The sequence below is a fragment of the Arachis hypogaea genome, chromosome 8, assembly GCF_003086295.3.
Source record: "Arachis hypogaea cultivar Tifrunner chromosome 8, arahy.Tifrunner.gnm2.J5K5, whole genome shotgun sequence".
Lineage (NCBI taxonomy): Eukaryota > Viridiplantae > Streptophyta > Magnoliopsida > Fabales > Fabaceae > Arachis > Arachis hypogaea.
This window is the reverse complement of record NC_092043.1, coordinates 46,113,230-46,139,913: the sequence shown is the minus strand read 5'-3', so window position 1 is coordinate 46,139,913 and position 26,684 is coordinate 46,113,230. Positions and strand designations below refer to the sequence as shown.

At 30.7% G+C, this 26,684-nt stretch overlaps 4 protein-coding genes and 1 long non-coding RNA gene across 7 annotated transcripts; 3 read left to right on the top strand and 2 right to left on the bottom strand.

Moving 5' to 3' along the window:
* Positions 1-4,088: 4,088 nt before the first annotated feature.
* LOC112707828 (UDP-glycosyltransferase 71K1) lies at positions 4,089-5,907 on the top strand. Its single transcript, XM_025759815.3, has one exon. The coding sequence runs from the start codon at positions 4,259-4,261 to the stop codon at positions 5,726-5,728; it is 1,470 nt and encodes a 489-aa protein (XP_025615600.1). The 5' UTR covers positions 4,089-4,258; the 3' UTR covers positions 5,729-5,907.
* A 281-nt stretch (positions 5,908-6,188) lies between these two features.
* On the bottom strand, positions 6,189-9,313 carry LOC112707829 (uncharacterized). The gene is made up of 4 exons (XM_025759816.3): positions 8,830-9,313; positions 8,630-8,739; positions 8,254-8,441; positions 6,189-7,261 (listed from the first exon to the last, which is right to left on the bottom strand). Exons 1-4 carry the CDS (start codon positions 9,000-9,002, stop codon positions 6,458-6,460), a joined length of 1,275 nt encoding a protein of 424 aa, XP_025615601.1. The 5' UTR covers positions 9,003-9,313; the 3' UTR covers positions 6,189-6,457.
* A 3,954-nt stretch (positions 9,314-13,267) lies between these two features.
* Positions 13,268-21,901, top strand: LOC112707826 (cyclin-A2-1). 3 transcript variants are annotated; one of them, XM_025759814.2, is made up of 12 exons: positions 13,268-13,544; positions 14,604-14,935; positions 15,461-15,707; positions 16,117-16,250; positions 17,097-17,189; positions 17,277-17,410; positions 17,950-18,025; positions 18,110-18,186; positions 18,296-18,329; positions 18,561-18,710; positions 19,610-19,674; positions 21,466-21,901. In XM_025759814.2, the coding sequence occupies exons 2-11, from the start codon at positions 14,663-14,665 to the stop codon at positions 19,640-19,642; spliced, it is 1,251 nt and encodes a 416-aa protein (XP_025615599.1). In that variant the 5' UTR covers positions 13,268-13,544; positions 14,604-14,662; the 3' UTR covers positions 19,643-19,674; positions 21,466-21,901. The 3 variants fall into 3 exon arrangements, with proteins under 3 accessions (XP_025615599.1, XP_025615597.1, XP_072057607.1); XM_025759812.2 differs by having other exon boundaries at positions 19,540-19,674; XM_072201506.1 differs by having other exon boundaries at positions 13,273-14,141; positions 19,540-19,674.
* Positions 21,902-22,689: 788 nt separating this feature from the next.
* On the bottom strand, positions 22,690-25,257 carry LOC140174869 (uncharacterized). Its single transcript, XR_011864899.1, has 6 exons — positions 24,997-25,257; positions 23,680-23,823; positions 23,311-23,370; positions 23,159-23,191; positions 23,015-23,055; positions 22,690-22,894 (listed from the first exon to the last, which is right to left on the bottom strand). It is a non-coding gene; the product is annotated as an uncharacterized lncRNA (long non-coding RNA).
* A 466-nt stretch (positions 25,258-25,723) lies between these two features.
* LOC112705427 (uncharacterized) lies at positions 25,724-26,621 on the top strand. Its single transcript, XM_025756258.2, has 3 exons — positions 25,724-25,737; positions 25,832-25,869; positions 25,972-26,621. The coding sequence occupies exons 1-3, from the start codon at positions 25,724-25,726 to the stop codon at positions 26,601-26,603; spliced, it is 684 nt and encodes a 227-aa protein (XP_025612043.2). The 3' UTR covers positions 26,604-26,621.
* Positions 26,622-26,684: the final 63 nt, after the last annotated feature.

The window sequence follows — 26,684 nt, the reverse complement described above, 5'->3', positions numbered from 1 at the left end:
TAGAATTGGACAGAAGGACCAATTTGAGTCACGCCTTAAAATTTTAGGGTATAAATTTGGTCAATTAAAAATTAGAGGATCAAACTGAATCAATGATCAAATTTTGGGAGTCATTTTAAGTATTAACTCTACAGATTTTAAGTATATTTGAGATATAAAATAAATATCGAAAATAGGAATGTGAACGCAAAATACATTTTTAGTGGTTTTCGAATCTCAATCCTCGAGATACATATATCTTAAGCTAGGGTATATATGGTCTGGTCCGGCTCGAAAGCTCGGTCAGGATCCGAACACTTTAGGGATTAATTTAGTGTGAGTTCATCAGATATAGGATCGGACAAGAATCTCAAAAGTAGATCCGGTTATTATTTAGGTTCGGGTCCGGGTCAAGGCAAACTCGAATTCATCCGACCCATGTGCATTCTAAGAAGACTAAAAAAAGTATATATATTTTAAATTAATTCTAATACTATGTTATATTAATTATAAATTTATTATTTTATTTTTAATCACACTTAGTTGAATTAGAAAATAAATCAAAGAAGCACGAAATTAGAATTTATAGACAAATTCAAATTCAAATATGGATATCAACTTCTTGATAACAAGTATATTTTTTCTTCTTTATAAATAAATACATCATAATTTTTTGACATAAAATTTATCGAAGTCTGAACTTTATCGATTTAGACCTAATTATAGTGTGACCTGAAAGTACTATTATTTCACCGGATTTAAAGATGGGTAAGAGTCTCAAAAATAGACTCAGTCATTATTTAGAATCGAATTCGGGTAAAGATGAATCCGATTTCACCCGACCCATTATTCCCCTATCTTAAGCTATATAGTCAAGATGTTTGTTCATTTGAGAGGTTTTGTAAATTTTGAAAAATTTGGGCACACTTTAATTTTAATACTAAAAGTATATATGAAGTGCTGGAATTATATTTGCTCAAGGGATATTAACAGAATAAATGTAATGTGGCACGTAACGGAAGCATTAAATTTTGATATTAGTTTGTCTATCTCTTATTTTAATTAGTTAATTAGTTGATGTATTAAAATATTTTGATTTATTTAATTTTAGTTGATATATTAGAATAATTTAATTTAATTAATTAAAAAAGTGTGAGAATAATAATATGTTAGATTAATTTATTTTAATAATCAGTTGTAATTCAATTTAAGTAGTTAATGTAATCAATATTTATTTGTTAATTTTATAAATTATAAAATATTATATTTATTAGTAGTTTAAATTTTGTCAAAGTGTTATACAAAAATTCTATAAACACCCAGTAAATAATTGCTTAATTCGAAAATGGTATTTTCTTCTATTCGATTTCAAAATTCTGTATTTAGCATTCTTTTAAATGTTGTAGTTTTTCACTATCATGAGAATAGCGTCTCTACTCCTAAACCTATGGCCCACTCAAAATTTTACGACATTATCTGTGTTGTAATCTTGTTCTTTGTCAAAGTTAAAAGGATCATTTAATTGCATTGCATCCAAATTAAGAGTATGATAATGACTTGGAACATCCGATAATTGTAAAATGGCCAAAGGAAAAGGAAGAAGAAGCCAAGCACCCTACCAGTTGGAATTTTCGACACTTACTCCTCAGAAGAATCACTCTTTTTAGACGACCCGATTTTAGCAACATAATTCGAATCAGATTTATTATTGTCTTCTTCGACACTATTGGGAGGTTTGGCAAAGTGAATCAGTATTGCTGCTACTGGGACTTCCTATAAGATTGAAGAGGACGGCCGACAACCACTACTTACGTTGTTTAGTATGTACGTTGCACATTACCCTCACATGCTGATTAGCTTCGACAAAAAAAATACCCTATTAAAAAATTCTCAAAATACTAATCAATTTCGACTGAAAATGTTTTCTATACAACTCTCCCAACTTTCTTTAAATTTATTGCCTCCATGTTGTTTAAGAGTATATTTTTTGACGAATCTAAAGGATCAAGACGATAAATGCGTAGCATCAAATTATATTGCACTCAAATATCACCCTTTTCTTACCGTTTTTTGTAAATCTTTTGGAATAAACTATAAAAAAAAGGGCCTGCTACACATACAAGTAAAAAGGCCGTACAAGTTTTACAAGTTATCAGCCTAAACTTCATTAACACGCGCATTAACTCATTTTGAATGGAGCGTAACTACACGCGCCCCACTCAAACGGTTCCTCTTCGTCTTCTTCTTCTTCTTCTTCTCTTCTTCTTCTTCTTCGTCTTCGTCTTCGTCTTCTTCTTCTTCCTCTTCCTCTTCCTCTTCCTCTTCCTCTTCCTCTTCCTCTTCCTCTTCCTCTTCCTCTTCCTCTTCCTCTTCCTCTTCCTCTTCCTCTTCTTCTTCTTCTTCTTCTTCTTCTTCTTCTTCTTCTTCTTCTTCTTCTTCTTCTTCTTCTTCTTCTTCGTTTTTTTTCGATTTTCATGGTTTCTGAAATTCTTCTTCTTCTTCTTGCTGCACGTTCTTCTTCCTCTTATTCTTCTTCTTCTCCTTTTCTTTCGTTTCTGCACGTTCTTCTTCCTCGTTTTCCTCTTCTTCTTCTTCATTTACGTCTTTTCTCTCTGTTTTCTCGTTTTTTTTCGATTTTTCATGATAAAATCGTTTTTGAAGAAGAAGAAGCAACAGAAGATGAGGAGGAGAAAGAGAAAGAGTTCTGAATTATGCATAAGATGTACTTCAACGAATTTTGGGTGTATTTTCTTAAATCCTTTGGGTGTATTTTCTGTAACCCTTTGGGTGTATTCCTATAATCGTTTGGGTGAATTCTTGTAACCGTCTGGGTGTATTTTCTGTAATCCTTTGGGCGTATTTCTGTAATCATTTGGGTGTATTTGAGTGATATCTGACTGATATCTATGGGTGTATCTGACTCATATCTATGGGTGTATCTTACTGATATCTATGGGTGTATTTTTCATTTCAGAAAAAATGGCAGGCATTACAGAAATACACCCAAACGATTACATAAAATACACCCAAGAGATTACAGAAATACACCCAAACGATTACATAAAATACACCTAAGAGATTACAGAAATAGACCCAAACGGTTACAGGAATTCATCCAAAGAAAATACACCCAAAGGATTTAAGAAATACACCCAAAATCATGCATAATTCAGAACTCTTTCTCTTTCTCCTCCTCATCTTCTGCTACTTCTTCTTCTTCAAAAACGATTTCAGAGTTTGATGTCAAAAAATAATAGAAATCGAGAATAACGAAAAAAGAAAACAGAGAGAAAAGCACGTAAATGAAGAATGAGAAAGAGAAGGCAAGAAACAAAAGAAAAGAAGAAGAAGAAGAGGAAGAGGAAGAAGAACGTGCAGCAAGAAGAAGAAGAAGGTGCAATGAAAATGTGCCGTAACAGTATGTGGAGGAACTAACGTCAACGACGAAGAACAAACCAGTGAGAAAGGATGAGAAAAGAACGATCAAAAAAGAAGGAGAAAAAGAAGGGATGTAGCGCGTGTAAGGGATATAGCACTTGCAGCGAATTTTGGGGGTTAGAGTTTAATTGACTTGTAATACTTACAAGTCCTAATCGCTTGTACGCAGAGTTTTTTCCAAAAAAAAAAATTATTACTAACCATATGTACAAAGAAGGAGAAAAATAGAGAATAGTAAGATAGATATAGAGAATAGAGACTCATACATAAATATACACATATGCCGATTATATTAGCTAAAATTTCTTTCTTACCATACTTCAATACTCATCATCCACTTTATGTACAACCACACAATTGTATCATATTTTAGGTGCAACTATTTTCTTGTTTTTTATATAATATATCATATTCCTTATACACAGTATTCGATTTGTGTTAGTATTGGTTTTTTAGGCTGTGTATCCTAAATGTACAATGTGTATTTAAAATTGTGATTTATCTACACATTACACATTTTAATAAAAATTATATTCTATTAAATTATTAAAAAAAACGTGGAATGCATGTAGCCTCTTCTTAAGATAAGGTTATGTGGAGACAGATTGCACAGTAAGCAGGGTCCGCTAACCATAAATTCCAAGTTAGTTGACAACTTAATGACCCTCCATACTTGCTTTACATAAAAAATAATGAAACCTAACCGTGAAAGTGAAAGGTGTCATCATCATTTCCCACTTGTCTTGTGTGATGGAGAAAAATTCTTCAGTAGTGTTTGTTAAATGAATATTTTCCGACAATAAGACAAAGGGATCTATAACGTTGTTTCACCTTTTTATGTATGATTATAAAAGCTAAGGTGAAACATAAGCGGAAGAAATCATCTCCCACCACACACAGAATTGAGATAATGGAGACCAATAGAGCAGAGTTGATCTTCCTTCCCACTCCAGGATTTGGCCATTTAGTTTCAGCTCTTGAACTTGCAAAGATCTTAATCAACTATGACAATGACCTCTCTATCACAATCCTCTACATCAAGTTCCCATTCGCTCCCTGTGCAGATTCACACATCCAATCGGTTGTATCCTCATGGCCTCAGATCAAACTCATTGATATCCCTGAAGTAGAGCCGCCACCGCAGGAGGTTCTAATGAAATCAGTAGAACACTACATCTTAGTCTTCATGGAGAGCCTCAAACCCCATGTGAAGAACACTATACAAAAGATGTTGTCATCTTATCATGACTCTGATTCAAACCCTGTTATTGGGTTGGTCATGGATTACTTCTGTTTGCCCATGGTTGATGTGGCAAAAGAACTTGGTGTCCCTTCTTACATGTTCATGACATCAAATGTTGGGTTTACTGCTCTCAATGTTGCTCTCCTCGAACGCAAAATCGATGATCCGTTCACCGATTCTGATACTGATTTGTTGATTCCAGGTATATCTAGTCCAGTTCCTTCAAATGTTTTACCTAGTCCTGCATTTAATAGAGATGGATATGCTGCATATTATAAGCTTGCTCAGAGGTTCAAAGACACCAAAGGGATCATTGTTAATTCTTTTTATGAGGTAGAAAAGCATGCTATTGATGCGCTGTCTGATGTAAAAACAACTCCTATCTATGCTGTTGGTCCTTTGATTGATATCAAAGGTCATCCGAATCCGAAGTTAGACCAAATGCAGCATGACAAGATATTGAAATGGCTTGATGAGCAGCCAGATTCTTCTGTTGTGTTTCTATGTTTTGGGAGCATGGGAAGCTTTGGTCCCTCTCAAACAAGAGAAATAGCGACGGCGCTTCAGCACAGTGGAATTAGGTTCTTGTGGGCTATGTGCTTGCCGCCAAACTCGGACAATACAGATAGAACCTTACCAGAAGGGTTTTTGGAATGGATGGAAGGCAGAGGAATGATATGTGGTTGGGCACCACAGGTGGAGGTTCTTGCTCATAAGGCCATTGGTGGCTTTGTGTCGCATTGCGGGTGGAACTCTATTTTGGAGAGCTTATGGTTTGGGGTGCCGATATTGACATGGCCTATCTATGCGGAACAACAGTTGAATGCTTTTCGGATGGTTAAAGAATTTGGGTTAGCAGTGGAGATGAGACTGGATTATAGGACTGGTAGTGATGTTATAATGGCAGATGAGATAGAAAATGGGTTGAAAAAATTGATGGACAGAGATAATGTGGTGCATAAGAAGGTGAAAGAGATGAAAAATATGGCTAAAAAAGCTGTCCTTAAAGGTGGGTCTTCTTTCACATCGCTGGGAGAACTTATTAATAATATGAAAGGCAGCAAGTAATGGGCAATAGCTGTTGTTGTATTTGGTGTTGGTGCTTTCTTATAATCAACATACGAAGCTAAATTATTTAAATGGCTATGGCCTGTCTAAGCCATTCTTTAGTGAAATGAGTTGAAAATTGTTGTAGTAGTTTATTGATCAAGATTTTATTTGAGTAACTACTACTATTATTCTATCAATTCTATATTGCTTTTCAATTTTAGCCCTTTATGGTAAAAGATCTAAGCCCTAAGTTACCTGAAAATGTCTTAAGTATGATTGTTAATATTGCAGATATTTTGCTAACCAAATGAGTGATTTTTTTACTCCATTGATGAAGACTCAGCAATAAATGAACTCAGTACCAATTACCAAAGTCAGAGAGACCGAAGTTAATAAAAATAACAGCTTTGCCTTCACTATTTTCAAGCCTGTAGAGAAATTTAAAATATGATAGCATGAGTAACAGATGTAAACCATATATGTAAATATTCATTATGCATTAGCATTGATAGATGGAGCTGATTGAACCAAACACAATATTTATCAAAACTCACCACATCCAAAGGAAATTCATCACGGCGCTAACAGCATAGAGGGAGTAATCATGTGACAAACAAAGTAACCGTGGAAATATTATAAGCACTGAAACAAATTTCGGTTTATCAGATGATGTTTAACACACCAATATACTCATTTCTCCTCGTAACAATGGACTGTGGTGCCCATATCCCATGCCTCAAATCGCTTTTACCTTCTTGACCTCTTCTCGTCTCTCCTATCAAAATCATTTCTTCCTTTTGGGTCCGATCGATCAGAATCGTTTCTATACGATCTGTTTTCCCGCTTCTTGTCATAGTCTTCTCTTGACCGTGGTGCATAATCTTCTTCATCGTGCTTTCTTGATCTCCTTTCTTCCCTGTTACCAGCAAAATCATCATCATTGTACTTTCTTGATTCTCTTGGCTGACCTGGAAACTCATTGTCATCTTGCTTCCTGGGTCTGTTATCCTCCCTTGCATTAGAATCCCTAGACTTGTGATCAAACTCAACATCATCTGGTCTTGTCGACCTCTGGTCTTCCCTTCTACAATGATCTCTAGGTTCAGGTTCCATATCATCAAAACCACTCCTTCTAAATCTTTTCCCCTCTCTCCTAAATCGATCTTCTCTAGACCTATGTTCAGACTCATCGTCTTCATGCCTTCTTGATCTTTTTTCATCTCTTCTACTGTTATAATCTCTTCCTTCAAGTTTATCCTCATCTTCATGCCTTTTAAATCTCTTTTCATCCCTTCTACTGTTATTTTCTCTCCCCTGATCATCATCATGCCGCCTCCACATCTCCTCTCTTCTTTCACTTCTCTTGGGTTGGCTGTCAGATCCTTTCTCATTGTCATGGGATCTGGGGCGTGAATCTCTATCTCTACTTTCAGGAATACGATTTAATTGGTTGTTGCCAGATTGTCTCTCCTTTTTGGGACCCTGGAATTTGTCATGACCCCATTTTGGGGTGTCATCCTCACGTTGACCCCAACCAGTGTTTGCAGCTCTCTGGATAAACCAATAACGACAACAAAGACAACCAATCACTCAAACATATCAAATTGTAACAGGACAGCTTCAAAATCGTCATTTATACCATAAACAACTTCAAAAGCCCAATTGTATGCAAAGCAAAAGTGAAGAGTAAGTAAATAATGAAAGTAGAGAAAACAAGGTAAGAAAATGAGTGAAGACTTCTAGTTAGAGCTGAGAAGATCTGTCTACCATTATACTTTATGATAAGTGAACCAAGTGTAATCACTTTATCAATTAAAATTCCTATTTATTCCAAGTCCACTATATAAACAAAGAAAAAGTTACCCAATTAACTTATTCATTCTTTAAGATCCCATTGCTGGTAATTTTACATCAACAACACAAGAACTATTTGGAAAAATTGATGTTCAGATAAACCAAGTTGAACCAACCCCCAAAAAATTGCAAAATAGAACTTAATTACAACGAAAACAAATTTCTCATTTAAGGTATATATCAATAATCAGAATATAGGCAATAGCTAAATTTTGTTCAAGGCTTCAGTCACAGTTTTTAAATTATCTGTGCAACTTCTTTGACCAACATTGTGCACTGGTCTGCTTAGAACTTAGAAGATTTGCTTAACATGGCCATTGATGTTCCTGTTACTGAAGCATATTCCTAGAAATTATCAGGTTAAGTTTTTGGTAATAGAAGGTACAATAAGACTCTTCGGTGTTGTGCTCTCTTCACTGGGGTATCATTCCAAAATATTTAATTATAAGTTTCATTTTTCACAAATTAATCCCAATACATGAACTAAATAACAATTACTATGTCTTGTCCCACTAGGTGGGGTTGGTTATGGATTATATAACATCCTAGTATGCTATCATAAATCGTATTTCTAATTAAAACCATTAAACATTCGTGGTCCTTATAGATTCCTCTTTACTTAGAACTATCGGATTAATATGCATAATAAAACCGGGTGCATTGTAGCATAATATAATGGTTGAACTTACTTGCTCATCATGAGAAAATTTGCAAAAAGCGCCGCGAGTACATTCCCCTCTTTGGAAAGCTCTACAGACACCTCGGGCCTCCCTCTTCTGGCGCTCGGTCTCTTCATCTTCCTCTTCCTTTTTCTTATACTTATCAACATGATCCACCCTAATAATTCTACCCAAAATCTGCGCTCCATTCAGATTATCTGAGACAGAGAACACAAAAAACTGTAAACAGACACACCATAAAAAACAACAATAACAACGTCTAAGCCTTTCTATTCTTTTCTTTTCATTATGTAACAGCATGAGCTACCTTGATAGATAAAACTCATGATAAAATCTAAGTGATTTTTTGTGCAAAAATATAAAAATTGAAAATGTAAAGTCTCACCAACAGCAAGATTAGTGCTCCTTTGATCTTCATAAGCAAGGAAGGCAAAACCCTTGGATTTTCCGGTACCTTTATCCCTAACGAGATTAACATCCACAACTTCCCCATACCTGAGTTTAACCAAATACAAATGAACATTAAAATTAAAATTAACAAGGGGAAAAAAGGTAAAAAATGAAAGCGTAAAGGGAATGATTAACTGAGCAAAAACGGCGAGGAGGTCGCCCTCGGTGAGGTCGAAGGGGATGCCGCCGACGAAGACGTAAGCGGATTCTTTGTATTTGGCGTGCCAGGAAGCATCTTCGCCGATTCCGAGAGAGGCTTCTTTGGAGTTGATGCTCTGAATGCGCTTCACTAGGGTTAGCGGATTCATTGGGTTGCACTCTCTGTCTGTCTCTGGAAAGTGAGAGAGAGAGAGTTTGTGTGGGTGTAAGTTAGGGCAGGAAGCTGCTACCAGTAGGAGGAAGGAGTATGGGGGTAGACAACTGAGTTTTTTTTTTTTTTTTTGAAGGTAGACAACTCAGTTGAGAACTGAGATCACAATTCACAACCAGTGTTCTTCTTACAAAGTTACAGTAATTTTCTTAAGAATTAGAATTAATTTCTTCAATTTGTTATCAAATTTTATTGTGAATGTATTTTATTTGTTAGTGAGTCAATGTTTTGACTTTTAAAAATTTGTGTACTGCACATCAAAATTCTGTGATATGTATCAAAAATTTTGTAATGTACACCAAAATTCATGTGTTTGCATATTTCATTGATTAAGGGCTTGTTTGGGTGCACTTCTAAGAAAAGATCTTTTTTTGAGTTATCTTTTTTTAAAAGATCTTATAGAAAAGTAAAAGTAATTTTATGTTTGGATATCTCATGTAAAAAGGTCTTTTTATCTATCAATTATGTTTGGGTATAACAATATAAAAGTACTTTTTTATTTATTTATTACATGAAAAATATCTTTTTTTTAAGGAAAAAAGATCTTTTAAAAAAAGATGTAAATTACAGCTTCTCAAAAAAGATCTTTTTTTGATTTTACTAGTGTTTTTATTTTTACTACTAGAAATTTGCCAAACACGTTAAAAAATAAAAAAAGATCTTTTTTCATTGAAAAAAGATTTTTTTTTAACAAAATAATGGTGCCCAAACATGCACTAAGTGTAGATGTTTTGGATATGTGATCTTTAAAAATTTTATGTTGTATACTAAGATTTGTGTGCTGTATACAGATGTTAATATCTTAGACATGTAATTTTTTAAAAATTTGTATGTTATATACTAAATTTTTGTGTTTTATACCAAAATTAATGTATGTATAGGAGAAAAAAAAGAATATCAGTAGGATGACAACAATCATACTAACAAAAAAAAAGAAAACATGCAAATTAGTTAAATATTTAGTTCAAAAAATGTTTGGACGCACGTCCTGCATTTCTCTAACATATATAGATATATAACTTCTGCATTGTAAGAACAAACATGTTATATTTAAATTATTTTATCATACATATATTATAATAAAGTAGGTAATTCGTTGCTCATATAATAAGCATTTTTATGTCTAGTGTATTTTAGCATGATGATATACACAAAAAAATGGGCAAGATTAGACTTTGTTGTTCTGTAGTATTACATATTTTGGAGGATTTGTTGTTCAATTTTTAAGTTCAAAATATGCCATTCATTATCCCTCTTCTCTTGATAAAGACTTTTATATAGATAAAACTGCCCACTACTTAAATCTTTTAGTACCAATAAAATTTTATAATAAAATAATAAAATTCAATAATTTACTTTACAAATTATAACTTCAATAAAAAAATAGATTAAAACACAAAAGTAAATTGCAATAAAATTGTGAAGTTATTAAGCCGTTGTTCCTGTAATGAAAATGTTTGACATTTTTGTGTGTGATGTATATGTTCAATAAAATGTGATATTAGGTATAATATCAAAATAACTATTTTATTTCAAGATTCTTTTGCGTTGCAAACATTTATTTTCATAGTTGTAAGAACCGGACCGGACCGGCCGGTTCGACCGGAAAACCGGTGAACCGGTGGTCCGGCCGGTTCGGTTTTAACTTTAGACCGAAGAAGGAAGCAAACCGTTTAAACCCGGGCGGTTCGTCACAAACCGGACGAAACCGGTCAAAACCGGCCGGTTCGATGCAATCCGTGAACCGGCCAGTCCTATGGTGCTCAAATATTCAAAAATGCATCCAGTGGGTTTTGAAACTGGGTCTCCTTGCTAGACAAGGATAAAGAATACCACCAAGCTAGCTGTTCATTTGGGATTTTATGAGCTAATTATTTTATATATTATATACATACACAACTAAATTATTTTATATTTATTTAATTTAATTTTTGTTTTACACTCATTTTTTTTAATTCTTTAAATTTTATACAATTATTAAAATAAATATCAAATATTTTAATATTTACATTTACATATTAAAATGTTAGTAAAGATATTTATTTTAAATTTTTTAGAGTATTGAATTAGTAGGTCTTCGAAAATTTCAACTTAAGACTAATTAGTAGGGACATCTAAACATCACCACTAAATTTCACATGAAAAATTAATGGAGGGACGTAATGTGTTCATCGTTTGCTATCTTGAAGGACTAAATTGATATTTTATTTTTTTTCAAGGGCTAATTAATTTGAAGTAAAAAATTTTAAGGATGGACCTAATTGTCACTTTATTCAATTTTTTCTATTTTATATTTTTTATTTACGTACGACCGGTTTTATCGGTTCAACCAATGACCCACCGGTTGAACCAGTGACCCAGTGACCCAGTAACCTGACCGGTTCGATCACTGGTTCGGTTCTGACAACTATGTTTATTTTTCCTTAAAATATCTTGTTTTACCGTTCTTAAAATCTTGATAACATCTTAGTATTGAAATACTAATTTATTAGTTTCTAACTTCTTGTAGTCAAATTTTTTTATAGATTAAATACTTCATAATTCTAAGTATTATAATATTATAAACTCACACACAAAATATATTTATATACGTAATATTTAAAAATTTCTATCCACTTTTTAACCTCAACCAAAATTTCGAATTCGGCTATAGTATCTTAAGAAATATCACAATTTACTATTAAACTAAAGTCTTAGGCTCTAGGTTGCAAAATCACCTCTTAGACAAAGAGGCATCACAACAAACTGAACAAAGACAATATTTCTTTTTCGGCAAAAGATGTTATATTTTTTCAAAAAAAAAAAAATCTGATTATTGTTTTTGGATATTTTTTCATATGTTAGTTAGCCATAAAATTATCAAATCACCAATAAACTTTATAAATAGACATAAAAAATGTAATCATATTTAAATTATCCATGCTTATCCATTTATTTTTAGATTTTATAAATAAAATAATATTTTATTTATCAATATATGTAATTCTGTTATAATTTATGATAAATACGATTTTTTTTTTACATAAAATACATAAATGATCTATAAAATCACCACTAAATTTTATAATAAATAGACATAACAAATTAAATGTAATCATATTTAAATTATTCATGCTTATCTATTTATTTCTAGACTTTTTTATATAAATAAAATAAATATATTTTTTTATCAATATGTGTAATTTTGGGATAACTTATGAAAAATACGTAAGGAAAATTTACATGAAATAAGTAAATTGTCTATAAAATCACCAATACATCTTATAAATAGACATTAAATAAAAAAATATATAAAAAATTACATAAATGGATAAATATAATAAGTAAAAAATCCATCTATTTCTATATTCTATATTGGGAGAATTATATATCCACATAATAATAATTTGATTACATTAATAATGTTAAAAAATTATCAAAATTTATTATTTTTTATCATCATTTAGTCATTAATTTAATGTTTTTAGTAGAAAAATACTAAAAGTTATCAAAATTTATTAGTTGTGGCTATCACTTAGCCATCAATTCAATTTCTTTAATCTTTGTTTTAGCAATTCAATAAGGCTGCATTTATTTTTGAGAACAAGATAAAACAAAATAATGAAAATAAGACATAATAAAAAAGAGAGACATGAAATTTAGTATTTTTGTATTTTGTTTGGTAATAAAGTATAACAAATTATAAAAATTTAATTTATTCTTTTTGTAAAAAATTATGAGAAGAAAAATATAATAATAAAAAATATAATTATGAAAAATTAACAAAAATAATAAAAGAAAAAATAAAAAATAAGTTGTGTCCTTTGTTAATGTCTTTAGATATAATATCTCTGTCTATATTTTATCTGTCAAAAATAATTTTGTGTCTTTACGTCACTGTCTCAGTATCCCGTCTTTGAAAACAAACACGGCCTAAAATACTTTATCTCATATTTTTAATTATTGAAAACTAAAGAATGACTAAAAATAATAAATTTTAATAATTTTTTAATATTTTTTATTTAATATAATAATATAAAAATATATTTTGTTATATATTTTTAAAAATTAATAACTAATTAATAATTAAAAATAAAAAATTTTAATAACTTTCTAGCATTTCTTAAAGTAGAAAACTAAGTTAATACTACTATAATCATAATCTGACGTGTATACGGTGAATTTGGTTCACGTGTATTAAAGAAATGAAATTGAAAAGGCATCACCCCATTAAAGCATAGACAAAAACGGGAGAAAAAGAGGAGGGTTGAAATTGCATTAATTGTCTTTTTTGCTTCACTTCTGTCTTCTCTTGATCTCTTCTTTCTTTTCATTTTTTTAATATTATTTTTTGTTTATTTGAACTGTGCCTCTGTCCCGCTCACAAAACCAACGCTCCTCTCTACCTTTATATCAGCATAGATCACTCTCAACTCTCGCATGTATCTATCTATCTATATATATCCGCCATTGAAGGTTATTGCATGAGCTTGCCAAATAGGTACGCTCAGCTGCATTATCTCATAAATACATGTATCTATGTGCATCTATTAGTACGATACATAGTTAATTGATCAGTAAGCTTCAATTTGTGGTCTAATCTAATTTTAGGGTTAGAGTTTGTTTTGGAGCGTTCAGGGAAAGTGTTTTTTCCTTTTTAATTGTTTTGTGTAGATCTGGAGATTGAGCTGCATTACCTTGTATTTAGATAAAATTTGGTGAAAGAATCTGCTTTTGATTTTACGTGAGATTTGCTTTGGGTAAATCAATTTTGGTCAGTGGCAAAGGAGAAAAAGGAAAATTGAGAAAAGGAAGAACAAGGAAGGATAAGACTTTGGGACCATGCCTTACTTTACAATTTTCATTTTTTTTTTTCTTTTGGGTTTTGACTTTTGACTATGGTGGGGGTTATGATGTAGCTATCAAGGAGCCAATTCAATTTTTGTTTTTATTGGTTTTAAAAGCTTGTTTAATGGTTCAATCAAGTCAAGAAATCAAAGAAATATTGCAATTACTAAAAATAATTTGTCATGATGTTTTATCACTTGATGGCATAGCGGGAGGGGAGGAGGTTATAATACAAAAGAGTAGCACAATGGTATGACCTCTAATGTTGCATATCTATGTGTTTTGGTAAGATGTTGATGTATGAGTGGGCGGGTGAGTGAGTAATGAATGATATGTTATCACTTAACAAGCATGTTATTCAAGAATTAGGCTTCTTAATGTTTGAAGGGTACCTTAATTTTTGTAATTCATACATTAACTAGACAGAGTAATCATAGTTATATTGGTTCTCTTATTTACCTGCCTACGTATACCGAATACTCTATAAAAGAATACTTAGAATTTGTACATAAAAAGTAGCGAAGAATGTCTTGAAACGAACGATGTAACTATCCCTATACTGACGTTCTAGTTACCAAACTATGATTGAAATATTAGGAGATATTTTTCTTTTGCTGCTACAAGGCTTTATTTCTGTTTGTTTATTTACAATCTTTGGCACTGTTATTTTCTGTTGCTGTTATCTTATGGTAACTTAATTATTGAAAAACAGGTATGAGCAAGATTTTCGTATAAGGCACTTGGGGTTGCTCTTCTTCTAGGCACATAAGAATGAACAAAGCAAATAAAGCAGCCAGTGCCAAAGACGAAGAGCGTCCACATCGAATCACAAGAGCGAGGGCTAAGGTCTTAGGATCAGTTGGAGGGATACCACCCTACTCAAGACCATCATTTAAAAATGAGCAGAAACATGTACTTAGAGGAAGTTTCACAAGAACAGGTTCTGATGAGAACAAAACTTCTGTAGTTGTTGATCCCCTGGATAAGAGAAAACAAGTGCTTAATGATGTAACTAACATCTGTAGTAATGCTTCAACATTTCAGGTATGCATGAAAAAGGCTTCACTGTACCTTCAAATGTAGAATTAGATTTATAAGTCTTTTTTCCTTAAAAAAAATGGAAATGAAACTATATCTGATTCATCGGTCTTTATTTTCCCGCTCATAATTGATTCGTTGAGTTCTACAAAGTTGCGAATTTATGTAAGTATAGGCTTCAATGTCCCTGTAAGTTTCAGTTGGTGATGCATAGTGAATGTTCATTATGAAGGTCATAAGAGTTATATAATTATAAGTATTATCATTAGTAAGATACTAAGATATATTATATTCATAATGTAAATTTTGTAAAATAAAAATGTATTATAAATCTCTTTTTGATACAGTCTGAGTGTAAATGTTTTATATAGACATTCAGTTATGTCTTATTACATCGAAAGAAATATTTGAAAATGCAAATACTTCTAATTCATATATCATTGTCCTGTACTTCCTCACTCATAATCGATTCAAGTATGTTTAATCTTTCTATTCTCAAATGGTGGTGCTGGTTCAATGTCCAATATGTAGGCAAGAAGAGTTAATAAGAAGAAAAACACAAAACTGGCTTCAAATGTCTCGTTTGAAGTTTCAACATCACAAGGGGATGTTAGAGCAAAGTTAACTAAAGAAGTATCCACAATAAGGATGGTAGAATCACATGACACCACTGGTGAACATTGTATGTCCAATAGCATAAGAGAACATGGTATAGCAGACAACGTGCTTTCGGTGCAAGACACTGCGAAATCTGATGGTCCGAGCTCTCCAAATAAAGGTTTTGAAATGATCCCATTTCTAGCTAAATTGATGCATCATACACTAGAAAGATAATATCTTAGTTTATATAGTTTATCAGGACCTTGCACTTAATGTTTCGTAGTCTTGATGGGTGTATCACTGTATTGAAAAGATTTTTTTGATATAATCCCCCCCCCCTCTCTCCGTCAAAGTTGTCTTGTCTCAGAAGGTTGTTGATTATAAAAGATAAACTGTTTTTGAATCCAAAATAAGCTAATCTACCAACACATGGCTGATTGAGTGGTAGGCAAAGCTCGTCCTCTTCCCAGTGGTCTTGAGTTTCCTCAGATGGATTAATCGGATTTTTAGTAACAGGGTCTACATACCGATTGCCTAGAATAGAAAAGAAAAGCTAATCTAAACACACATTTGATTGGATGTTGCAGACATAGATATGATTTGTGAGAAACTAGGAGCATCAGATTGCTTGGCCATTGTGGACATTGATTCCGAGATAAAGGATCCTGAAGTTTGGAGTTCTTATGCACCTGAAATATACAATAATATTCGTGTCACAGAGGTTTGTGATCTTAGTTATATGTAGCGGGTGACAACTGCTATTAGCCTCTGCTAAACAATGTTTTGATGTAAACTTCAATTGCTTCTGCTTTTCTGCTGCCACACTTCAAGGGCATTATAACATTATTATTGTTAGGCTCTCTCAGAGTATAACGTCCCAAATAAGCAAGCCTTCTTGAAACAGCAGAGAGCGTTCTTTTATTTTATGACATAATAATAATATCAACATTGCAGCATGATAGAATTTTTTTTAATTTAATTTAATTTAATTTATTTTTTAATTGCTGTTATTGGTACTGGTATGGAACTTATTAGTCTAAATATTATAATAAAAGAATGATGTAAATACAAATTAGCCTTAGACTAACCATCACATGTTGCTGTGAAATTATTTGATTTTACTTTGATTGACTAACTTCTATTATATTTTTTCAAATCTCATCTCTTTTTACACATTTTTGAACTTATGTTTATTATAACTGTTTAATTTATAATGCTATATAATATAGTATCCTAGTTTCTGCAAAATTTTGGTACTTTCTACTTGTATTGGTGCCCAATCTAAGCAAGGCAAGCCTTGGAACAACGATTGAGTTGGTTCTTAGGTCAAGAGTCAAGCCAGGGGATTAGCCACTAATGCATTTGTCAGGTTAAGCTGACATTAGTGCCACCTTTTCCCAAACCTTGCTTTGATGTAGGATGTGTGTCCCAAGCTGCCCTTTTGAATAGTGTACCCATGCTTATGCAGCATGGGAAATTAATTATAAAAATGCCAAGAAAACAGAATGATACTAAGGTTTATTACAAAAAAGATTTGGCAATAAACTTTTGTTAAATGTATATCCAGCTCTCAAGAAGACCAATATCGAATTACATGGGAGAGTTGCAGCAAGATATCAGTCCTACCATGAGGGGAATTTTGATTGATTGGCTTGTGGAGGTTAGTTTTATGACCTTGGCACATTATCTACATTTCTGTTATAAGTCCCTTTTTTTTGGCTAAAGGGTTTGCTTTATCATGTTTCAGGTTACCGAGGAATATAACTTGGTTCCAGACACACTTTACCTTACAGTAAACCTCATTGATAGGTATCTCTCAGCAAAATTGATGCAGAAACAAAGACTCCAGTTGCTTGGTGTTACTTGCATGCTCATTGCATCGTAAGTGCGAATTCCACAGGCTCATAAATGGGCACTTCTTAATCTCTAAAGGATAGATATTTTTGTATGGTTTTTGTTTTCACTTTTAGTGGTTTATGTTTTTAAGATTTCATGGTGGACAAAGTGAAAATAGAAAATGAAATTCTATTGTTTTCACTTCTTTTCTTTATGAAAATATGAAATGGCATTGAAAATGATAACAGAAACCAAGTCATTCTGACTTTTAAGATGATAAAGGCGTAAAAGTATAAAACTGATAATGACTAGTATAGCGATTATGAATTAATAATAATTATTTTTTCAGTCACTCAAATATTCTGGTTATGATTTGTTGGTAATTTTATAGATTTCTCAAATATAACTTTTTCATTATACTCTCTCTTCTCTGTGACATTGTTAGTTTTACTCTAGTAACTCCTGGTGCAATTTGTTGATAGTCATTAAATGATAATATAAGATATCATTTCTATTCTTCCTATAATATTAGGAAATTCTAAAATGTCTTACTTTTTTTTTTCTTAACTTCTTTTGGATTTAAGAAAGTATGAAGAGATTTGTGCTCCTAGAGTGGAGGAATTTTGCTTCATCACAGATAACACTTACACAAAAGAAGAGGTATTGCATATTTTGTAGTAGGGCTTGAATTTGAACGTTTTTTATAAACTATAAAGCATAATCTAATAAGTGCCATTTTCACAGGTATTGAAAATGGAGAGTGAAGTTCTAAACATTTTGCATTTTCATTTATCTGTTCCAACAACCAAAACATTTCTGAGGTATATTATATGTACTACATATATATACATCCACCTTTTATTGGAAAATGCCATAAAGTTAAAGCTCCACTGAAGTACTGATCTATGATGATCTTTCTTTGGCTTTCAGGAGATTCATCCAAGCAGCACAATCTTCATACAAGGTATGATACTTGTTATCCACCAATTTAACATAAGATGATTCTAGCTTTAACTATGATGTAAATTTCTATTGTTTGAATTCAATTTTCAATTAGGTTCTTATAAATTTCTAATGTATGGAACATGTTAAAATGTTTTAAGTAGGGATTTGATTGAAAATAAGATCAAATCATAAGCACTTATAGACAAATTAAACCATGATTCTAAAAGCAAAACCATCAATCTCTTCGCAGGTTCCTCACATCGAATTGGAATTCCTGGCAAATTATTTAGCAGAGCTTACCCTTGTTGAGTACAGTTTCTTGCAGTTTCTACCTTCCCTTATAGCTGCATCTGCTGTGTTCCTTGCAAGATGGACTTTAAACCAATCAGAACATCCATGGGTATGAACCGCTTTTTTTTGTGACTATTTAAATCCAAGATGATGCACCTCAATGTTTCAAAGGATTTTCTAACTAATATCCACATTTTATATTAAAAAAATTATTTCTTACACTACGAAATAGGATACAAAGACAATTTTTGTGTCTCTGTCTTCATTGTCTCTTTTGGTTTGTATTTTTTGCCTCTCTAATCAAACATTACATAGGTTTTATAACTTTCATGGTATCTAATTTATTGGAAACCTATGATGCACTGACTAGGACATGAGACACGACATGACACGGGACACGTGGACACACAAATTTTAAAATTTTACAAGACACGGGAACATGACATATATATAAAATATAAAGTATTTTTTAGATAAATTACAATGATATTTTGATATTTTATTGATATTAAAATATAAAATATTTTTTTAACTGTTTTTAATGTTTTCTTTTAATTATATAAAGTATTTAAAATATATTTTGTTTTAATAAATTATAATATATATTATTTCTAAACTTATTTCAAGAATACATGTTAAGAATAAGGCTGGACACACTGACACGTGATAGTATTTAGGTATATCAAAACGTGTATGAGAAGAAATTTTTATTTTTATTAAGACAAGGCTAGACACAGCAGACACACGTGTCAGACAAGTGTCAATGAATGTCATGTTCAAAATATGTTCGATACGCGGACACTGCAACTCAGCCAAGTGTCCGTGCTTCATAGTTGAAAACTATATTCTTGTTTATTCAGTTCCGGCTTAATATATTTTTATATTTAATCAGTTTTCCAAGAGAATTAGTTAGTTAAAACCATGTTTTAATTATGCAGAATCTAACTCTGGAGTACTATACAAACTACAAAGCCTCAGAGCTTGAAACTGTTGTTCTTGCACTTGTAGATTTGCAGCTCAACACCAAAGCCAGTTCCTTGAATGCTATACGTGAAAAGTATAAACAACATAAGGTAAGAATTTTCCGCACTATATATATAGGGATTGGGAAGATTTTTGTGCAAAATTTTGGTGTTTACTATCTTCACTAATAAAAGTAATATCCTAAATTAGTTTTCAAAGGAATATTTTATCGGATATTTTAATTTTTATTAAATTTTAATTATTAAATTAGTCTTTGAATTTCTCCAGGTTATATTGCTTACCACCTGAATGGACTAATTTGAGAATTTAAAAATTTTTAAGGACTTTTATTAAATAACGTAAAAAGTTATAAAAAAAATTATATAAAGATTTGTATAAAATCTTTAGCAAAATTTAACACGTAAATGATCTGTCTAACAAAATATTAAAATAAAAAATTGAGGCTAATTTTCGTAATTAAAATTTGTTTGGTATGGAAGTGTTCGACTAAATATTCTATATGAACTAATTTGGGTATTCCTATTTAATAATTAAATTGGTGAATTAATCGACATATAAATGCTTATAATATTAGAAGGGTTTAAGTTTCAATTTAGTGTAATTATTATTATTATATACTAATGAGGAAGCATTTCTCTTCCTCCACATTAATATATCACCGCAAAATAGTTAAAGAGAAAAAAGATATAATGTTAAAAAAATAAATAAATAATTGTCAAACAATAGAGTAAAAATTTTGTATTCTATAAAGAATGATATAATCTCCAGTATATTCATTATATAAAATAAGTCAAATTTATTAAAATTAAATCTATGAGATTGCTTTATTATAAAATACGAGATTAAAATTATGTGATTGCTTTATTATAAAAATTAAGTTTTTATTATATATTGTAAAAATAATTAAAAATGAACTAACGATGTAACAAAAATTTGGTTATATATATTTTTGACAAAGCACTTAGATGATACAATGAAAATAAAGTTACATGCCTTTTTGTAGTGGGTCTTGGAATTAAAATATATAATAAATATCTTTCATGTATAAATACTTTGATGTTGGCAATAGACAAGTAAAGGAGTTGATCCGGTGATTAGCTCAATATAGTAGAATACCTTGAAATCGAAACATGGTTTAATTTATATAGTCAACCACTCAACCCAACTTAATAACAACAAAATCTTATGAATTAGTTGTATGAATTAAATAACATTATTGCATTTTGTCATGTATTATATTTGCATTAAGACTGTTTATATTTAGTTCTCTTTTGATTATCTCATTGCAAAATCTTCTAATTTTTCTTTCTATCCTTAGCCATTGTTTTTTTTTTTCGATTTAATTACTCTGTTGGTCCTTATGATTTCACCAATTTGCAATTAGATTCTTATACTTTTTTTTTCCTTTTAATTACTACATGTTTTTTGATAGAAATATTTTGATAATTTTAACGTTTTTGATATGAAAAGGACCTAATTACTAAATTAAAAGCAATGTAAGAATCCAATTGAATATATATATATATATATATATATATATATATATATATATATATATATATATATATATATATATATATATATATATATATATATATATATATATATATATATATAAAGACCTACTTATAAATTTAATAAAATTACATATACCAAACCTTTTTCTTCCCTTACATACGACCTAAAACAAGATTTTACTGTCTTTTCAACAGTGAACATCACTCCAATTCTCACTCTAACCAACTTAGGATAAGATCCTTTTTGTTTTTCTCCTTCTCTCTTTCCCTATATATCACGAGACATTATAATATTTATTTGTATGTTCTCTAAAAATGTTAATGAGAACATCACTTGAAAATGAACTTTGCTTCTTGTGACAGTTCAATTGTGTGGCAACACTGTCTCCAAATCCAAAACCAGTGCAATCGCTCTTCCAAGTTTCAAGTGTAAATTAATGCAACTCAAAAGTCTAAAAGCATGACTTCGGAATTTCTGGTACAGTACAACGATGTTATCATCAGTTGTGAGTGACATATGTTACCAATTGATCTTTGTAATTTCTAATTACTGCTGTTTGTAACATATAAGGTGGTCTCAAAATTCTGGCAAATTCCAGATTTCAGTGTAACATTAAAATTGTTACATTATATGATGTTATACGGTTAAAAGCAATGAGTTGAGGTACTAACATCAAAGTAGATATTTCGTGGAGGTTGTACCATTGTGGCTGTTTCAAGATTTTTTCCTGTATTGAAACATTTGTTTGTATTATCAAATTGTCAAAAAGGTAAAAAAAAAATGCACAGTTTATATTTATGTTTCTTTTAGTCTGTTACAACATGCAACAATTGATAGAAGGAAAGATGTTTCTTAAATTATTATTTTCATGTTGACATCTATTATACCACTTTTAAATTTTGGTGTAGTCCTCATTTAGGTAAAACATTTTTTGAAAAATTTTTAAAAAAATTTTAATGTTTTAATTAAGTTTATTCATAATTTTCAAATATATTTTAGAGTATAATTTTCATGTGAAGCATCAAAATAAACTTTAAAAGTTTAAAAATAAACATACTTTACTTTATTACTTAAGCATGAATTTTTTTTAAAAAAATGTTTATTTTATAGGAAAATAATGCAAACTAAAATCACCTACTATATACTATATAGGTGTATATAAATACATGTATAGTTTAATTTATTTTTAATATATATTTTATAATTTAATACATATTTTATTTTAGTAATTAATTTTAATGTATACTTAATATGATTGATACCTATAACTATATAACCTTGCGTTCTTCTTCACATTTAATTTGTTGTTACCTTTATCTCAACCTTTTTTTTTTCTTTTCCCCCTTTTTCTCGCTTTTGTTTGGGGTCTAACACCAAAAATGATATTTTATATAACAAGATTAAATTCATATTTAATTAGAAAATCCACTTGACCATATCACATAACAAGTATTTTTACCCTAATAAAAATCAATTGTCGATCTACATGATCAAATGCATTTTTTAATTAAAATAATTCACTCCCTACAAAAAATTATTTATAAATAATAAATTTGTTTGAGGATTGTTGAGTAATTTTTGTGGGCTAATTTTTGTTAATATTGATCAAAGATGTGTATTACACCAAGTTATTTGACCATTTTGATTATTAACCCTTTTAATAGACCAATAGGAGCACATTACGAAATTAACAAAGACAAAATTTGACCTCAAAACAAACAGGACAATCATGATGCATTGCCTTCTCCACACAAGTGTGACTATTTTTCAGCAGAGTTGAGTGGCAACAACCTTGGAAGAAAAGAAGTGTTGTTAGAATGATAGTTGGAAAAGAAGCTTACGGGTCAAAAATTAAGACAACAGTGTTGCTACTTTAAAGGAAAGCATGAAAATGTAAAACGATTGACTTACCACACTTGTCGCAGTGGAAGCAATTTTCAGATCCTCCAGTTCTGTATTGAAACATTTCAGAATCATTCAATAACTAACAAAAATAAAGCTTTATCCTAATCTATGTTAATAGTTTGATCTTCTCTTATCATTAACAAGACTTACCTCTTGTTCAGTCCCACAAAGTGAACATATCACCTGGAAAACAATCCAAAAATATTCAATCGAATTGATTAACATGTGAAATAACAAAAGGGAGAAGGAGCACAAAATTTTGGTGATACTCAAATTATCGGTGTTCAAATTAATAAGCATACCTATTTAACTTAATGACGGGGAATGTCATGTCTAAGTTTCGGAACAATCCTGATATCATCCTGCGGAGAAACATAGATGGTAAAATAAGTTCCAATTAAAGAGAAAAAAATGGATTGCCACAACATAAGAATTAAAAATAATGATTTGAAAGTCCTAGGTATTGCAATCTGCTACTAAAAGGAGATTGACTGTTTCTCAAAAATTGTAGTTTGAGTCAATTGATATTCACCTCAACACTTTCTCCACAAATATACTTCTCAAATTAGTCTAACGAACACCACTTAAATTTTTCAGGGCTAACTTGAGGAACAAGAAAGAAATATAAATGTCTCAGAATTAAAACTTGAAAAAAAGGAAGATGAACTTACCTTTGCCTCATTATGACAATGGCAACAGTAGAAAATCTCGTTTCATGTTCTTTTGATTGAATCAATTCTTCTCCATGTATGCACTCTTTATTTGACGACAGATTGTACTCTTTTTCCTTAAATTATATTCTATATTTTAAGTTACTGCATTCAAACTGCGAAGGCTTAGATTTTTCATCATAAGATATCTAACCGATTATATAAAAAAGTACCATATATTTTAGATTGTACAGAGATATTTAATATTAACACAATTTACTATGTAAGAAATATAGTGTATTTTAGACCACACATACTAATAGAAAAATTTAGGATGTAACACACACAGAACCGACTATACACAGATAGAGAAACAGATATATCTCTGCATCTGACATTGACACGTGCTATTATAAGGCACTCATGAAATTGTAACTTTGTAAAGGTATTTCTAAAGCACAACAGGTATTTTAAATTATGCAACATACACAAAAATATTAGGTATTTCTGATATTTTTTATTACGCATTGTGCACTGTGCACAAAGGCATATGATATTTGACACATTTAGTTTTACATGTCCATTTAATTTATTATTAACTTATCATTTTTTAAAAATTATGTTTTTCCTAATAAATATTTAAAAAAACAATTTAAAATATTTCAAAGTCAGATAAAAAAAAAAGAAAATACACACGTTCTTTTTTTAATGTATTCATCTTCTTTTTACAACAAAATACTCTCTTTTATAATCAAATCATACCTACTCAATTTTTTTATGATAAATTAAAATCACGTTACTTATATTTTTTGTTTATCCTAAATCAACCCAATCAAATCTTATATCAGAATAAAAAAATATTAAATACGAGACAATTTTTATAAGACATACAAAATTAGATTTAAAAATTTTTTTATTATTCATAAGTAATTTATTAAAATTGGTTTTTGAAAAATAATTTTTTAAAGAGAGTAATACCTTTCTTTTTTAAATTAACTGAAAATGGTTTTAAATAATCATAAACATTGTTAATAAAATAAGTTTTAAAATTTAAAATAATTATAATATAAATAAATAGATAAAAAAGTTTGGTTCTCAATGAAATTTAGTATTAATAATTTAACTAAGAATAAATTTGAATATTTATAATACATGAAATAATATTATATTTTTTAGTTAACAAATTAACTTTAAACAATATCTCTTTAAATGCTTTTAGAAAAAACTTTTAATTTTTTTTAAAATGATAAGTGATCTTTTTCTTTGCCAAACTCAAAATAAATAGTTTGTTTGAAAAAAAATTAAATCTTTTATAAAAATAAATTTACCAAATCAGACCTCATATTGCAAAAACTTTCTTTTCTCCATGCACTCTACAATTGATGACAGATTGTATCTTCTCCCTGAGTTATATGCCTCATGTTACTCCACTCAAACTGCAAAGGCTCAGAGTATTATTGTCACCTCTTCTATGAACTACATGGAGGCAGAAATAAACTTTGGACTTGCACATATAAAAATATTTAGAAATAATTCCACAACTTCAAGTCAAGCAACTGAACGCTTCTTTTACACTGTCAGAGACCAACAGATAATATCAACAACAAAACCGAAATTACCTGAAAAAGGAAACACATCAAATAAGTGTTTAAACTAAAAATTGATCATGTTCCTATCACATTCATACAATTTTGAAGCACAAACTTAATAGTGAGAAACATGACCAAATCAAACATGACCAAACTTAGCCATACCTCTTCATCGTCCATTTTTAGAACTCAAATCTTCGCCTAGTATAATAGCAAGAAACATGACAAAGTCAAACTCGGTCAACTCGAAATTTATAAACTATACATGAATTTAAAGATAGAGAAGTCTTATTAAAGCAGGAAAGTTATTGCAAAAGTATTACACTGGAGAATTGGAAGGGGTAATCATGTGAGAATAGTTGACGATACGTGGTTACAATTCTTTCTTATGACTTTTATGAAGTATTGTTTAAATCACTTTTTAAAGCAATCAATTATTTCTTATGATTTTTCAATCACTTTTTTTTTGTTAATATATGACTTTTATGAAGTATTTTTTTATGGTTAATTAGTTATCAAGTTATGACTTTTATTTTTTATTTTAATAATTTTTTTTTCAAAAAAAAAAATCTTTATAACAACAGACCAACCCACCAAATAACAATTCGGATAAAATTTCACGGTATCTATAACTTAATTATCTATACATACTAGAATTCAGGAGGAAACATCACTGATGTGGAATTTTTTTGGATTTTTGAGTTTTCTTTAAAATAAAAAATAGAAAGCATATGGTCTGAGTCAAAGAAAGTGGTTTCCTTTCACATCACTCTCAGTTCCAATCTTGTGTTTCTCTTCTTCACTTCACAAACCACTCCAGCCAAGGGTTTCCGATCAAAGAATCAAGAACCCTCCAAATATTCCGAGAATGTCAACCCTAACAGTAATACCACTCCATTTTCCAAACCCTTATCCAATCCTTGTGGTTCTTCTTCTTCTCCTTCTCCTTCACCTGTTGTGAAGAAATCGTGTTCCAAGTCACAGAAGAAGCCACAATCCTCGGCAGCAAAGGAGGGTGTTGTGAATTCCGTTCAGAAGAACAAGATCAGGCAGAGGAAGTTCGTTGTTGCAAAGAAGAATAAGAACAAGAAGTTCGAAGGGAGTGGTGGTGATGGTGATCAGGGTTCAAACTCAACGCTGTCGTTTTGTAAGTGCAAAGAGAGCAACAAGAACAACAAGTGTCTCTGTGTGGCTTACCAGAATCTCAGGAAGTCACAGGAAGAGTTCTTCAAGAACAAGCAAGCACAAGAACAAGAGCAAGATCAACAAGATGGAGCTGCTGAGATTGAGAGAGTGATCATTGAAGAAGAACAACGACAACAACAAGAAGCCATAGGAGAGGATTGTGGTGGATAGTTCCAATTGTATTAGGTACCCAAAAATGGCATCACACTCACCAACCCGTTTCTGTTTCTCTCTCATTGTTCTCTGTGCAGT